Here is a 16,993-nt window from a genome sequence, read left to right as displayed (position 1 = left end):
GGCCACTAAGCAGGAGAAATTCATTGTTTGCTTCATTTTCACTGAGAGACCTCAACCAATTCACTTAAACCTCTCAGGGGGCAGAGGAATGAGGAAAGCATGGTGTAAGAGAAAAACCATCCAGCTGTTTAATAGTTGTATGGCATTTTAAATTCTCAGGTTAAGCAGCTAAGCATCTTTCACAACACCCACCAAGGCAGGCCGCAGCGTACGCCCGTGTAGCTTATAGCCAATCTTGGATACCAGCGCAATAGTGCCAGGCTCCTTCCCTTCCATGGGAGCGTGGAACAATGCTTCGTGTTCATAGGGATCAAACTTGGCTCCGACAGGATTCAGTCTGAGCAGGCCATGTTTTTTAAACACTTTTTGAATCTGTACTTCTGTCATAACAAGACCTTCATATAAACTCTTCAAGTGAGGATTTTCATCCTTAATTTCTTCTTTTGGAACACTTTCTGTTGCTTTCTCCAAAATGTCTGCAACTTCTAGTAAGTCCTTACAGAAGCTCTGAATCCCTAAAGAGAAGTAAAAGAGAAGGGAATGGGTTCAGTCCAAACACACAACCCCAAAACCTACAGCAATAATCTGTACTCTTGCAGATTTTTTTAACAAGATACACGATACCGTACACATCCAGGGTAAAATGTACTTTCCAATTTTACTTGATGATATAGAACTATTACAGATACCTTGACATCCACACCACCTCCTCTAGTTCTATGGAAGAATTGTATTTCAACTTAAAAGAGATAAGGCTATGCTGATGACCTGACATTAACAGTTAAAATTCTAACCAAAGTTACCAAACCTTGAGATGGCTTAATGTAATTTCCTCATGTCTTTCCCATCCCAGGATTCACGTAAAGTTCAAAGCATTATGTTGCCCTATTTCTACCCTTTAATGTGATGTGCTAAAAGTATCTGCAGAAGAAGCAGCATGTAGTCAGACTGATAAGAAGTCCAAGAGATGAACAGGGATTCATCCTTGAAGAACTCACACCTCTCACTGAAAACTACTTTCACAGAGTCAGAAGCTGTGCTGTGTAAAGTCTCAGTAATTCCTAAGCCAACAACAGTCCGTGTCCTGAAGCTGTTCTATGGCTCACAGTAAAGGAGTGTGGACTAATCTTACTTAAGGCAAACTGTCTCTAGCTAATCATGAAAAATCAAAACAACTCAGTAAGTAACACATTTTTACATAGAGGTAAGCCAGTGACAAATTGCACTGCATTTTGGTAGCCTTGGTGTTTTGGTTTTTTTTTTGGCCAGATAGCCTTTTTAATTCTAGCTCATAGTTTAGATTTTTTTTTTTTTCCCTTACCAAGAAGCAATATAAGCATTACCAGAGCACATGTTTTTGGTTTGAACAAAAAAAACCTGCAGAAGCACCCTGCAAGATCTATAGGGATCAGCTAGTTCTCAGGAAGGAGTCACTTTAACAACTGCACAAGTCTGTAGAAACTATAGAGCAGTGACTAACAGTGTCCAAATAGTTCACAAATATAAACAATGAATCAAGGTTTTAAATTAAAACTGTGGTTATGGCTGAAGTGTCTCAAACAGACAAGCTGTCTAGTGATCTGGATCAAACCGAAGAACCAAACTCTTCAGAAGGTGGTTTGTTCTGGTTTGGGGTTTTTTGCCTAAGTTACCTCTGCAAATATCTGTGACTGCATCTCAGTGAATTTATGCAAGTCTCAGAAATTAGTTCATCTTCTTTCAACAGAAAAAGCACTCATATACGAATGATGAAACTTACAATCATGCAGACTATTTGTAATTTAGTTTTAATGAAAAATTTTATTTGAATATTTATTTCTGTTGTAGCATCTCTGAGATCAGACATCACTCAAAAGTCCTTCTACACTAGCAGATTAGTGAAACAATGCTTACTGAAAATTAACTTCAGGATGAAGCATTCAAACATCCATTAAAATGGTACCAGAATACTATGTAACTGAGAATGCTTTTTCTTACAGTACACATTAACTGATGATGCCCTATTCAGAAATTAAAACTTCTGTATTCAGAATTAAACTCTACAGATGTGTATTAGTCTGTGGCAAAAAAGGCCAACTCATTTTTCAAGCCAGAGTGACAGTCAGGCACAAAGATGATACAGCACTCTTCTGCTGCAGTATCTGCACACAATTTCTGTTTTACAGATTTGTGTCTGAACTGTCAAAAAGCTAAATCAGATGTCAGTAGCCTGGCTCTTGAATAAAAAAATGTGTTTCTAGCATCCTCATAGCTAGTGATTGTACATTACTACTACTGAAAAGAATCCAACCCATCTAAATCGGTTACTTCTGGTTGAAAGCTATGGCTTTCAACAGAACAGAAACATTATTTGAATATAAGAGGCTAAAAAAAAACAAACCCTGAAAAAAGAACCAAACCCAAAACAAACACCAAGAACAAAAAAACCTAAACCAGAAGGAAAGCTAATATCCCATGCTCTTGGTTCAGTTTTTATGCAGTCAGTTCTGAGACCAAAGTGCATGAAAAAGGCAAACTTCGGGCCACAAACCTTACTGAAAAATCTGCTAGTGTAGTACATATTGTAGGAAATCAGATACCAAATTTAAAGAAAATTTCAAGTTGTTGATTTTAGCAGTTAAAAGTCTTGCCCTTGTCTAGCAAGATGATTACAATCCTAATGCAAAGTGAGGAACCGTTCAAACCTCTCTGCCTCAAATACATTTTTTTACCAAGTAGTCAGAATCACTGGGAAGTACAACTTGTCAAAGTGGGGGCCAGGCAGCTCAATCTTCCAGGCGCTGCATTTCCCGGGTCTTATGAGTATACACAAAAGGAGCACCCACTGACCGTATAACTTTGCTTCTTCTACCAGTTTCTGGCTTCTTTGCCTCATGTTTTCTGCATCTGCCAAGGCACGCTTGTACTTGTCCTAAAGAAGAAAAAACAGTAACAGAAGAGATTTCATTCCTGGTGGTTGGGTAGTTGACAATAATTCAAAACAGCGTATTCAGTATAAAACAGCATTTTCAATAGTTACATAGCCTAAAGCCACCATCTGAAGAGTAATCTGAAGATAACATGCCAATTGTCACCGCATCCTTTCCTACCAGGGAAGATGTTTGCTTCACTTTAGTGCAGACAGAAGTGAGGGAAAGGAAGTAAGATGGGTTTCCAGACTCTCCTTATTTGTCAACAGATTAGCTGGAAGAAATTTTTAACTCTATGAATATGACAGGTTTTATGAATCAAAGACTTCTGCTTTTTCTGATGTGTGTTCACAGAAAGCCTTTATCAGTCACAAGGTATTTTGACACTACAGCAAACAAGATTCAACCCAGCCATGACTTTCAAACCATCTCTTCCCTCTCCATACGTACCACAGAGTGTCCTCTATTTTTTTCAAGTTTTACAAACAATGAAGTCTAGCTCCTCTGTTGTTCAGGTAAGTTTTGGTCTATTCCTAGCAATATGGCCATCTAGCAGCACGTGTACTAAGAATGAAATTCAATAAACTTAAGACACTTCAGGTTGAGTGCTTCACCACCTAACCCAGAACTCCATGTTGGGCTTCCATTCTGAACATGCCTGACCTTCACGGGCCAGTGAAGAATCTCAACACAGAATAAAAATAGTCAATAAGCTGACTGAAGAGACACGTTAGGTAGCCAACAGCAAATTGAGGGGAGCCTCAATCCGTCCCACTCCTACCAGCTTGATGCCAGTGCCAGCAATAGATGCCCAGAGCCTGGAGGGGGGTCACGGGTCAGCAGGAGAGCACGGGAAGAGCAGCACGAAGGAATTCCAGCCAGTAAATCAGCTTCATCAGGGACCCAACTGAAATGCCTCTATGCAAATGGACGTAGCATGGGGAATAAAGACGAGGAGTTAAAGATGCACGCACAACTGCAGGGCTACGATCTCATTGGCATCACAGAGATGTGGTGGGATGGCTCCTCTGACTGGAATGTTGGAATGGAAGGATACAGGCTCATCAGGAAGGACAGGCAGGGGAGATGATGAGGGGGGGGGTCACCCTCTATGTCAGTGAGCAGCTGCACTGCACAAAGGTCTGTCTGGGGATGGGTGAGGAGCTGACTGAGAGCTTGTGGGTCAGGATTAAAGGGAAGGCCGGGACAGGACACATTATAGTGAGGGTCTGCTACAGACCCCCTGACCAGGAAGACCAAGTGGAGGAGGCCATCTATAGACAGATAGGAGCAGCCTCACTTTCACAAGCCCCGGTCCTCCTGGGGACTTCAACCACCCCCATTATCTGTTGGAGAGACAACACAGCAGGGTGTAAGTAATCCAGGAGTTTCCTGGAATGCCTTGATGATGACTTCCTTCTCCAAGTGATCGAGGAGCCAACAAGGAGAGGTGCTTTGCTAGACCTTGTTCTCACCAACAAGGGGGAGGCTGGTGGGGAATGTGAAGCTCAAGGGGCAGCCTTGGCTGCAGTGACCAGGAAATGGTGGGAGTCCAAGATCCTTAGGGCAGCAAGGAGGGTGCACAGCAGGCTTGGTACCCTGCTCAGGAGAGCAAGACTTTGGCCTCTTCAGGGATCTGCTTAGCAGAGTACCATGGGATAAAGCTCTGGAGGGAAGAGGGGCCCAAGAAAGCTGGTTCATGTTAAAGGATCACCTCCTCCAAGTCAGGAGCAATGCATCCTGACAAAGAGAAAGTCAGGTAAGAACACCAGGAGGCCTGCATGGATGAACAAGGATCTCTGGGACAAGCTCAAACACGAAAAGGAAGCCTACAAAAGGTGGAAGCAAGGGCAGACAGCCTGGGAGGAATACAGAGAAACTGTCCAAGCAGCCAGGGATCAGGTTAGGAAAGCCAAAGCCCTGATAGAATTAAATCTGGCCAGGGATGTCAAGGGCAACAAGAACTTCTATAGGTACATCAGTGACAAAAGGAAAACTAAGGAAAAATATAAGCCCTCTCCAGAAGGAAGCAGGAAACCTGGTTACCCAGGACATGGAGAAGGCTGAGGTACTCAGTGACATTTTTGCCTCAGTCTTGCCTCACCAGCAAGGGCTCCAGCCTCACTGCCCAAGTCACAGAGGTCAAAGGTAGGGTCTGGGAAGAATGAAGAACTGCCCACTGCAGGAGAAGATCACGTTTGAGACCATCTGAGGAACCTGAAGGTGCACAAGTCCATGGAACCCGATGAGATACATCCATGAGGGAAATGGCAGATGAAGTGGCTAAGCCACTTTTATTTGAGAAGTTGTGGCAGTCTGATGAAGTTCCCACTGAGTGGAAAAGGGGAAACATAACCACCAATTTTAAAAAGGGAAGAAAGGAAGACTCAGGGAACTACAGGCCAGTCAGTGTCACCTCTGTGCCCAGCAAGCTCATGGAGTGGATCCTCCTGGAAACTATGCTGGGGCACATGGAAAGTAAGGAGGTGATTGGTCACAGCCAACGCAGCTTCCCTAAGGGCAAATTATGCCTGACAAATTTGGTGGCCTTCTACGATGGGGTTACAGCACTGGTGGATAAAGGAAGAGCAACTGACATCACCTACCTGGACTTGTACAAAGCATTTGACACTGTCTCACACAACATTCCTGTCTCTAAATTGGAGAGACAGGGATTTGATGGATGGATCACTTGGTGGATATGGAATTGGCTGGATGGTCACACTCAAAGAGTTGCAGTCAGTGGCTCGATGTCAGAGTGAAGAGCAGTGATGAGTGGTGTTCATGAGGGGTTGGGACTGGGACTGGTGCTGTTTAACATCTTTGTTGGTGCAATGAACAGTGGGGTTGAGTGCACCCTCAGTGAGTTTGCTGATGACACCAAGCTGTGTGGTGCGGTCAACATGCTGGAGGGAAGGGATGTGCCATCCAGAGGGACCTGGACAGGCTTGAGAAGTGGACCTGTGCAAACCTCATGAAGTTCAACAAGGCCAAGTGCAAGGTCCTGCACATGGGTTGGGGCAATCCCAAACACAAATACAGGCTGGGTGGACAATGGATTGAGAGTAGCCCTGTGGAGAAGGACTTGGGGGTATTAGTGGATGGAAAACTGACTATGAGCCAGCAATGTGCGCTTGCAGTCCAGAAAGCCAACTGTGTCCTGGGCTTCATCAAGAGAAGTGTGGCCAGCAGGTCGATGGAGGGGATTCTCCCCCTCTACTCTGCTCTCAAGAGACCCCACCTGCAGTGCTGTGTCCAGCTCAGGGCACCAACATAAGACAGACAGGGACCTGCTCAAGTGGGTCAAGAGGTGGGCCACAAAGATGATCAGGGGGCTGGAGCATCTCTCCTATGAGGACAGGCTGAGAGAGTTGGGGTTGTTCAGCCTGGAGAAGAGAAGGCTCCGGGGAGACCCTATAGCAGCCTTCCAGTACTTAAAGGGGGCCTACGGGAAAGTTGGGGAGGGACTTGTTATCAGGGAGTGTAGTGATAGGATGAGGTGTAACTGTTTTAAACTGAAAGAGGGTAGGTTTAGATTAAATATGAGGAAAAAAATTCTTTACTGTGAGGGTGGTGAGACTGTGGCACAGGTTGCCCAGAGAAGCTGTGGCTGCCCCCTCCCTGGCAGTGTTCAAGGCCAGGTTGGACGGGGCTTTGAGCAACCTGGGCTAGTGGAAGGTGTCCCACCCCCCCTGCCCTGGGCAGGAACTAGATGATCTTGAAGGTCCCTTCCAACTCAAACCATTCTATGATTCTATGAAATTCTGTCAACAGAGATGTTAAATAACATCTCTGCTTTGTCCTTCAGTGCTTTGGGAAGAGCAAGAGAAGAAATTCAATCTACTTATGATCCATACATACTGCTTCTATAGAAGGCTCTGGGCTACTTCTCAAAGTCTCAAACACTCTAGAGAAACATCTCATATAAAGCACTGATCCTGAAAAGCAATACCTTTGCTTAATCCATGCTTCCCACCTCTCAGGGCATCCATCACCCTCTGCTGAAGTCACGCATGGAAGGGAATGCAAGGTACCTTAGGCCAGGCAGAGGGAACATGACACTTCAGTCTTGTGTTTGAAAAGCTCTCCAACAGAGGTTTGAAACTTCCACTTCCTGAGTATGTAGTAAGTACACTATTACATAAAAGCTAAGCATCATTAACCCTGACCTTTGAAAAGTCAGCAGCTGTTTTCAGAAAGACTACTCTTAGCACACACAAATACACACATCAAAGACACATTCAAACCCTTCCATGGGCTTCCAAAAATCATTCCTCTGCTGAGCAAAACTTAAGTGAACTTAAGTAACAAATTTTCAGGCTGAAGGTGGTCCAATTTCATCCAGAAACTGGAAAGAAACTATCCAAAAATCTTAATTTCGGACCAGGGACTTCAGGTCTTGTAGCAGTCACACAACTGTATCCAGATTGTGCACTAAGAACCCATAATGAATGTTCTTAGGTATGCAACCTGATGACCAAAAAACACTTACAGTAACTTCTTTTAGTTGTTCTTCCAGTTTTCCCTTTTCTTCACTTAACATTTTTTCAGCTGCGCTGGGTTCAACTTTCTGCTCATTTTGGCTCTGACTCTGGTCCTCTTCCAAGTTCTGCCCAGTATTTTTCTGTTGTGTTGCTACACAAAGCAGTCGTGGAGAATTCCTAAGGCAAAAACATGCAGATAATATTAATTGGTTGCTTAATTTGTAAGATGTTAGCATTTTCTGGACATGCTGGACACTTTGACACTTCAATGTCTACAGAATTCTCACATTAAATCACGAATTAATACAATTCTAGATATGTGAAAACTGTTTGCAGAATCTCTCATCATAAGTAGCTGAACTAAGACAATCTAAACTGTTACAAAAAATAACTTTCCTGCAAGGTAACAACCACTGGGCAGCAGCTTGCTAGTGTCCATTATATTCAGTTTACAAAGTTGCAGTACTTTAAGGGGAATACAAGCTCGTTTTCAACACAGTACTCTATCAAGAAGCAAATCCAGTTTACCTGATGCAATCATCTGCAACAGTCCCACAGAAAATACATCAACGAGAACACTGATTTGCTGCTGACTGCTAGAAAAGCACCTTCTGTGTCACTGCTATATCGCAAATATCACGCCAAGAACGGGCCCGTCTCCATGAAGCTGAGTATTTATCCCTTCCTAACGTTTCTTAGGCTGAACTAGCGGAGCGTCCTGATCAAACCCCGGTTTACGGACGACGCAGATGGATCAGTGCCGCAATGACAAAGGCTCCCGATCCCTGAACACCACATCAAGACGCCAGGCCTGGAGGCCTTCAGACGCAAGGCCGGGCCAGGAGGGCCCCGCCATGCCTGGCCGGGCCACTCTCCCGGGGGAGAGTAAGGGAAGCCTGCAGCGGGGGATGGGCGGCCGGCATCAGCCCGTCCCGGCTGTAGGAAGGGGCAGGGGCTCCTCGGAGCAGAGCCGGAGGGCCGGGGCCCGGGGGGTGAGGCACCCCAGCGCGGCGGGGCCGGGCCCCGCTCTCCCTTTGGCCGGAGCCGGCCGGGGGCTGGCGAGGCGGTGAGTCTGGACCCGGAGGGAGACCCTTCCCGCCGCGCCCGATCTGGGCCAGGCGGGGCGGCACGGCGCGACCCTCACCTCAGGGAGAAGCTCAGCAGCGGGTACCGCGGGCGGAGCGCGCCCCGCACGCACTGAGCCACCGCCGCCGCCATAGCGCCTTCCTGCCCGCCGACCGCCTCAGCCCGCCCCGCCGAGACACCGCGAGACCGCCGCCAATCGGCAAGCGGTCACGTTAAGAGTGACGCAGACGAGGACCAATCCGAAGGGCACTTGCACACGCAGCAGGCCAAACAGACGAGGCGGGAGGTGGGGCCTGTAGCTCTTCCGGGGCGCCGCGGAGAGCCGCGGCCAGGAGCGCTCCTCCCGCCTCCTGGCGGGGGGGACGCGCGGGGGGCGTCGCCGAGGGCGGGGCTCGCGCCGTGAGGGCCATTTTGTCTCGTGTGAGAGGCGGGAGGGGGAAGGTGGGTCCTGCCGGGTCCTTGCTGCCCCTCCGCGGGGCGTTAACGCGTAATGTCGGGAACGAGAACCTGCGGGAGTTCGCAGGGCCCTGGCTAAGGTCAGGCATTGGTATTTTCCTGTCAAAACTGGTCAACACAAGCTGGAGGCAGTTTGGTGGCTCCTCCAGTCCGAGGATCTGCATCTTTCCCGTGCAAGCTGTGACTGAAAAAGTTTGAAGATTGCAGCCTGTTTTTTTTTTTAAACTGCTGAATAACCCTGTTATTAGCAATACCTTGTAGCATCTGTCAATTTGCACACCTCCACGTAGAGATTTTCATTGTGTGTCTACACATGCTCACTGTAACTGCTCTATACACTCTTGCTGGATAATTACGATTTAAAATCATGGACTTTTATTAAAAGGGATAATGTTGGTGATCCATGGCTTCAAAATTTGGCCACCTGCTTGTGCAAGTGGCCTGTGTAACTGGAAGCTATGGAGACCCTGCTTGGTGATCCTTGGAGGACATCTTAACATCAGCAGTGTGGTCAATTAGTTTGTCACTATCCTGTTAAAAGGAGGGAAAGAAAAAATCAAGGTCATGGTTTTCTTCTACAGTCCCAAAGTGAATGCTAGATTACTCACAGATGCCTGAACACCAGCTGTTAACCTGATTTTTGCATGCATTTGTACACTTTCCAAACAAAATCTGAACGATAGAGAAGATGCAAATTCCATAATGCAAACTCAGCACGTTATATTCAAGTATATAATTAAGTATTACTAAACGAAGAAGCTGCAGAAGACATTGCTGGCTTGCCACATGAGAATCCTGCAGAAGTTAGGACCTTGTTAAGTTCAAACTTTGGCGGAGTACACTGATTTTTTATCATGGCCTTTATTTGGCAGGTTTGCTTGTCAGTGATGTGTTGCCTCACAGCCTCTGCAGAAAGAAGGATAAATGGTATAATGAGGCCAGTGGCCTCATACTGTAACAGCTGTTAGATCCCAAGGAGTGTCACTGTCTCTTACAGTTATATGGATTTGGATTTCTCCTCCCATGAGAAGATTTGGAAGAGCTAGAAGCATACAAATAAACGCTCTTGGGTGACAACAGGCAACAGCTCTAAGAACCGAATGGTTTTGCAGTTCATGGTTTATATTTTGGTTACTGCTGTTTTGTGATGTGACACTGGTACAGTCTAATGGCTTGCCTGTACAGAACACAGAAAAGAAAAAGGGTGTATGCCATGTGCTGTCCATACATGGAGTGTCTGTAATGCTGTCAGTATCTGCTTTCTGGAAAGTAGATAACCCACAAGTTCCAGGCTTGATCCTCAGATAATACTGAAAGAAGTATTAAAGGAAATCTGTTAAAGATGCTGATAATGCTGAGGAAGGAGCAGGGAGAACAAAGAGAAAAATAGGAATAACCATAAAGGACAATGCCCACAGAAAGCCATGAAGAAATAAGACTGAGAAGGTTAAGTGGATCGTTAGGTCTGATGTTTTTAATATGTTTCCTGGAAAGATTATTGGTTCCTTACAAAACTCCTAGACAAGGAGTCTGCCTCTCTCATCTTTATTGTTTTTCCCTCACACCTGTAGCTTCCTATCATTCTGCTGCCTACCATCTTTGGAAGTTGTGCTTGATGAATGATTGATCACAAAATCACAGAAGTGATAACAAAAGGTTGAGAAAAGCTTATAGAAATCATGTCTCATTAACAACTGAATAAAATATATTGGATTCAAGATTTCTGAAACAAGTGCCTTCTTGTGTTAGGACCCATTTACCTCAAATGACAGCTCATAGGCCTTTTGCAAGCAAATTTTCAAGATACTCCACAGCGAAAATGAATTTTGTTGTGATTTTCTCAACTTGAACAAGAAAAAAAGAAAAAAAAAAAAAAAATTTTTCTTTGTCAAGAAAAACCCACAGGTAGCACAGATATTGATGGGTCAAGACTAAACAGTACATGGAGCACAAAAGAAGAGCATGCAAGTTTTATATGGAACTTGTTTGCATCATGATTGATGTTGGCTGTAAGTACTGTCCCACTCTGTCAAAAAAAACCCCAAAACATTTTCATGCTTTTTTCTCGCTCACACTATTGCAGTCTGTTCTGATTTAATTGTAGTGCCACCTAGTGGGTTGGGATTTTTTTAAAATCAACTAATGAGTATTCTGCATCTGTTGCTTGACCTGTTTGGCAGTGACAGATGTTTAGTAACAAGCATAGTTTTGTTCTTGAGCAGTCCTTTCCATATCAATCTCTTTTGCTCTTCACATAAATACCGAGTTTGAATATGATTTGGTAAGTAATGCTTATCCTGAATTCTAAACCATTAACCAGCTGCTACTTTTCAACATGATGTGGTTGAAAGTGACTCTAACCTCCAGTTTCTGTGGACTAGTGATAGAATCAGATAGTCTAGATATAATTCCCGGTTCCTCTAGTGATTCACTTGTGGTCTTACACAGTTATTTAACCTAATTTCCACATTTCTACAATTACAAATTAAGGGTAGTAATCTTTCGGTACCTTACAAGAAAGTTGTTGAGAGAGCACAAGGGAATTTCTCTGACATTTTGAAAGTTCAAAATGGCAACTGAATGATAAGTCTCTTTTTTTATTATTAACATTGCATTTGTAGTAAAGAGATTTGTAATCCTCCAAGATGGAAAATGCCATAAATGAAAGATTTGCGCTTGAAAAGGTAAATGAAAAATTAAGGTGTTTCTGTTTCTCCCCAAAAAAAGCTAGTTCTGTCTCCTAATGCTAAGATATAGTGATAAGATACTCAACCAGCAAACAGAATGCCATCACATTTGTGTTTCAAATATAAACTGTATTATTAATGTTTTGAGGATAAAAGTAAAAGGATATAATATCTTCTCCTATCAGATATGTTATATGTCATCCTAATCAGAACTAAATATTGACCTATGGTGGGAGCAAGTGGAAAAAGAAAAATATAAAAAAAAATCTTTGTAAATATTCTAGCAGTGACCTTTCAGGCCAGTTACCAGGAAATACCTACATCAAATTACACAATGTTAATTTAGCTGTAAGATTGTTACTGAACTATATAGCAGTGAAGACATTTGTTATTCATACCTGTGCTCTTTAGAAAAGATCGCAGATAAGACCACTCAGCCATAGTATTCCATAGTCCATTGTGGGAAGATGTCTAGTGTAAAATTAAGGGACTGTTCCTTGTATATAAAATAATTTTAAAAATTTATTCTATAAGGATTATTGAGACTGAGAATCAGCTACACTCTGGTTCTGTTTCATACAGATGACAATAAAGATTAAATCATTACTTGAATCCAGAAACTTTAAATCCTGAAATGCAGGTTGGGGTGTGGGAGGGAGATAACCTTACTTTCCTTTAATTATATCAGTACTAAAATGGTTAATCTGTACATTCAGAATTTATAATTTTTAATGCAAACATTTTAAGAAATCTCTCCCAAGAGAGAATGTGTAATACCTACTTTCTGCCTAGTTTCTCCTTCGGCTGAAAATATAGAATCATACATCTTGCTCTGATTATAAGGAGTACCCTGTGAGTTCCCATAGCTTTTTGCTAACCAGTTTGAAAGGTACATTTTGTAACGATCTTGTTGCCTGGAGAACGTTGTCGCTGTGTTGGAAGTCTAATAGCTATAGCCACAGGGCTCTGAAGAGAGCTAATTAGAGCAATTTAGAATAACAAAAGTTCTGTTCTGGGAGGACACTGAAGAGATCCTTCCCCAAAGCAGCATGCCACAATTTCAGAGACAATTTATTGCAATATTCCTGCATAAGTCATCTGGTATCCCAAGGATTTACAAATCTGTCTATCTATTATGGTTTGTTCTGTTACCCCTCATGTTATCAGGGGCACTCGTGTATGTCTTCTAACATTCCTGGAGATATAAAAATGGAAAACCTCTGTCAATCAAGCATTGTCTATGTTACTTTAGTCTAGTTACTAGTCAGAACCAAGCTGTTCAAATGCACAGAAATAATCTTCTATCATGCTGATGTGGCTTTCCACCTAGAGACAAATTTATTGAGCTTTGAGAGAAGAGTTTTCAAATCAATTGTGATTCTCTTAGTGTGGTATCATGAATTTTCTTAATATTTATCATAAAAATAAATTGTTGCCTTTCCACTTACCAGAACAAGTTGATAGAAGAGGAGGTCAGCTCTCTTTTGTCACATTCATATTTGCCAAGAAGACAGCAGTTGTTGGTATCCGTTTCTGTACAAAGGCTAACAATGGAAGTGCTGTTATTGGAATGGTATTCTGACATTCAGAGCTACATTTTTCTTTCTTTCTTAATTTTTCTTTAAGATCTGATGAATTAGTTGCTGTGGGCCCATTTCTGCTGCCCTTGTGCACAAGTGATTTGTATTAGTCAACAGGAATGTTGTACGGTGAAGGACTGCCAAGCCAGGTGCTAGGCAAATAGGCTGCCAGTAGCGCTGTAAAAGCCTGAGGCCTGGCTATTTATTGCTCAAGTGTGACTTGTGCAAATGTTTCTCCCTTGCTTTTTACCTTTTTTTTTTCTGATGACTGACAGGATGTTGAACAGCGTGGTTGGTTGGGCCAATGCACACAGCTCTGTTTAGTCATGATGTTTTAGTGCTCTGATCCACAGTTCAGTCTTATGGGTAGGCTGAGGCTGTTCTTCGAGCACCCAGCTGGCTAACAAAGGAGGAATGTTCATTCTGTTGATTATGTGCAAGGGTACTGAAAAGCTGTGAATGAAAGAAACATAAAGCAAAATTTAAAAAGGTTATCTTCTGCTTTTATTCAATGCCCCTAGAAAGCAGCAAGAGCTTTTAATTGTGTGTTTATGTGCAATTAATAAGTGGATGAACACCCCTGTGGGACAATTGCTGTGCTCCATTCAATCCTAATCTGGCTAGGTGAGTCTGGCCAGAATGGAGACAAAGAGCTCAGCTAAAAACACTGGATTAGGAGGGAATAAAAACTACCAAAAATCTGATTGCCACATAAATAAAGTCTACCTAACACCTTTTTGGTGCTTTATGTGGAAGTCACAGTCTGAACCTGGACTTAAACCTGTCCCTCAAATGAGTGCTTCACACTGTTCCCTTCCCAAAAGTATCTGTGAAGGCACAACATCAACCCTGTTATAGGAGCTCATATGATCATTAGACTGGTGAAATTTAAGGGGGGGATGTGTGTGGTTTTGTCACATTTTCTTCAAAATCAGTTGGGTTCTGTTACTCATATCTATGATATAACTCCAGTTTTTGGCATTTATTTGAATGTAAAACATGTGCCAGACAGGTGCAGACAGAACTGAATGTGAGTCCTTGTTTTATATCCATAGTACTCGGATCTTGTTCAGAAAGCAAGAGAATGGCTGCTTTAAGTTTTCTAATAGTTGTCACCCAAAGTACTTTCACTGCTGTTTTAAAGGTCACCTCAGCTTTATGAATCACCTCAGATTAATGTGTTATTAATCAATCAGAAACTGGTTGAAAATTATTGGTTCAGTACTGTCAATGCTCTTGTGCTAAATGCTTGTAAAATAAAATACCAGGAAGGGACTCTGTACCTCCATGCTATGGGTTAAATAGTAATTCTGCTGAAATGACATAGTCTTTCCCTCTGACTCCATTACCAGCTCCTGGTCCCTGCACTATTCTTTGACCTGACTGGACAAGCTTCTTCTCATTGCCTTTGTCGGCCATTGTTGGTCTTTGGATTTTGACCAGGCTTATGCTGTTCTTCCTGCTTCTTCCTCTTTTACCTTCTGCTCTGCACTTTCCATCACCATGTCTGCTCTGTTTAGAGTGGAAGAGCCTTTTTAACATGCTGCTTCCATCTCTGCTTTACTCACTCATTCTTGGGTTTTGCTGAAGCTATCCTTGCTTAAGATCTCATCATGATTTATGATCAAGAACACCTTCACCTTTTCAATATTAAATATTGTTTCAACAGCACTGTGTTCATTTTTACAGATGGTGTGACTGGGTACCCCCTGCACTGGTTCATGATATTAGTGTTGGTTGGTAATTATGCTGTGCTTTGGTAAAGCACAAAGGTGGAGAATCCCTGCCCCACCGTGGCTTCTCTTTTAATTCATCTTTATTACTGAACAAAGCAGACTCTTCTATTTCAAAGAGCTTATTGCTTTTTTATGACTAGTGCTGTCTGTATTTTATTAGGCCACCTTTTTCTGCTTGCTTAATTTCTATGTTAAGTCTATTTTAAAAATGATATTTCTATTGTGTCTTTCTAAATGTGTGTTTATTACTTTTCTATGACTCCCCAAGAGCCTTGGCTGGCAAAGTCTTAATGAATAAAATCACTGTCATGTTTTAGCTGTAAAAATCCACTCCCTTCTTGGAATGGGACATGCAAGTTTGAAGAAGCTGAGGAAAATGAGAAGTATAGTTATCTTGGAGTTATTTTAAGTGTAATAGGATAAATACATAGAAAAAATGTTTTTAAAATTGTTTTGCAGTTATGAACTGTTAATGTGTTGATCTTCCTAACTCTACATTGTGCACATAAACCAAATGGTGCATCTGTACCATCATTATTACAGTGATGTTTGCTCTGTAGGACAGATCCATCCAGGCTAACTTTGTAGAAGTTGAACGTTAACAGTAGTCTGGAAGTACCAAAGAATTCTGTATGTGCTAGAAAACCTGCTTGAGTGTCACAGTACATTGTTATGCTAATGAGCTCTTGAGCTGGTTATGCTGTTGGAAGGCAGCTTGTATCTGAGGCAGCTTGTATCTCATACAGCTCTGTACTGCTCTGCAGACACATTAGTGACTGTCTACATATTGATTTGACAGCTTTCTATTGTTTGGAAAGGAAGGAGCTGTTTTGAGCTGCTGGTTGTTTTTCAATAACAGTTGTTAATACCTTGGTACAACACCAAGTGAATAAAAGATGTACAAATGAGAAGTTGAGGCTTCAGAGTCAACTCTGAGAGCTGTAAAGTAGATGCTGTACTCTTCTGCCAGAAGACAGCATGACAGATTCAGGATCTATTCTCATGGTTCTCCACATTGCAAATAACTGTGTTTCGGAGCCAGCTCTTCAGTAAACTCCAGTTAAACTATGTAGATTTTGTAAGCAGTTGGCCAGTGCAGCTACAGGCAAGGTCAAGCAAGAGCATAGCACAGGAAATATTTATGCATTAGTGGCAATTTTCTTGTTCCAGCTCATGGTTTGTAATGAATAAATTCCCAGTTGGGGGCAATTCTGAAGCAGCAATCAAATTTACCGAGCTTTTTACTTTTCAGATTTTACCTGCATTTGTAAGGGCTCTGTAGATCATTAAGTAAATGCAAAATGCTGATAAAGTTAGGTGATGATTTAAGGCAGTCTCAGCTTTTCAGTCAGAGTCACTGAATGGGAGAGACAGGGTACATTCGTCTTCCTCTGTTGGCACAATGTGATGGGTTGACCCCAGCCAGCAACAAAGCATCCACCAGCTGCTTGCTTATGTTCCCCCACAGCAGGAACAGGGGAGGGAATCAGAAGGGCAAAAGCAATAAAAATTTGTGGATCAAAAAAAAGACAGTTTAATAAGTGAAGGAAAATATGAAAAAACCCACTGAGTGATGCAAAGGCAATCACCACCTCTTCATGAAGAGTCTGATGCCCAGCCAGCCTCTAAGCAATGACTGCCTTGGAAAGACTCCCTCTCCGGTTTTATTGCTGAGCATGACATATGGCATGGAATGACCCTTGGGTCAGTTTGGGTCAGCTGTCCCAACCATGTCTCCTCCCAACCTCCTGTCTGCCCCCAGCCTGTTTGCTGGCGGTGAAAACCAGAGAAGGCCTTGGCACTTTGTAAGCACTGTTCAGCAATAACATCAGTGTGTTAACACCACCGTTTTAGTCATAAATCTAAAACACAGCATCATACAGGTTGCTGTGAAGAAAATTAACTCCATCCCAGCCAGAGCCCATACGTACAATAATATATAGCCCTATATAGGTGGGATATAATATATAGCCCTAATAGTGGGATAACACTGTGCTAACTATAAATACAACTTGACTGCATTTGTATCTTATGTTCTTGTTTTCTTTAGTTTGT

The 16,993-nt window shown here is 42.8% G+C and overlaps 1 protein-coding gene across 1 annotated transcript; it reads right to left on the bottom strand.

The window, feature by feature from the left end:
- Nucleotides 1-105: 105 nt before the first annotated feature.
- On the bottom strand, nucleotides 106-8,666 carry GRPEL1 (GrpE like 1, mitochondrial). Its single transcript, XM_074903750.1, has 4 exons — nucleotides 8,538-8,666; nucleotides 7,402-7,570; nucleotides 2,830-2,911; nucleotides 106-515 (listed from the first exon to the last, which is right to left on the bottom strand). The coding sequence occupies exons 1-4, from the start codon at nucleotides 8,609-8,611 to the stop codon at nucleotides 169-171; spliced, it is 672 nt and encodes a 223-aa protein (XP_074759851.1). The 5' UTR covers nucleotides 8,612-8,666; the 3' UTR covers nucleotides 106-168.
- Nucleotides 8,667-16,993: the final 8,327 nt, after the last annotated feature.

Source organism: Athene noctua, chromosome 4 (assembly GCF_965140245.1).
Source record: "Athene noctua chromosome 4, bAthNoc1.hap1.1, whole genome shotgun sequence".
Taxonomy (NCBI): Eukaryota; Metazoa; Chordata; class Aves; order Strigiformes; family Strigidae; genus Athene; species Athene noctua.
The sequence above is the reverse complement of the archived record's forward strand: the minus strand, read 5'-3'. Positions and strand labels throughout refer to the sequence as shown.

Excerpts from the sequence above, each read along its gene's own strand:
- GRPEL1 (XM_074903750.1), bottom strand. The coding sequence starts at position 8,611 with ATGGCGGCGGCGGTGGCTCAGTGCGTGCGGGGCGCGCTCCGCCCGCGG. Across the intron at positions 7,571-8,537 it reads CTGCTGAGCTTCTCCCTGAG|GAATTCTCCACGACTGCTTT; the intron begins GTGAGGGTCGCG and ends TTTTTGCCTTAG. Across the intron at positions 2,912-7,401 it reads AACAACTAAAAGAAGTTACT|GACAAGTACAAGCGTGCCTT; the intron begins GTAAGTGTTTTT and ends TTTCTTCTTTAG.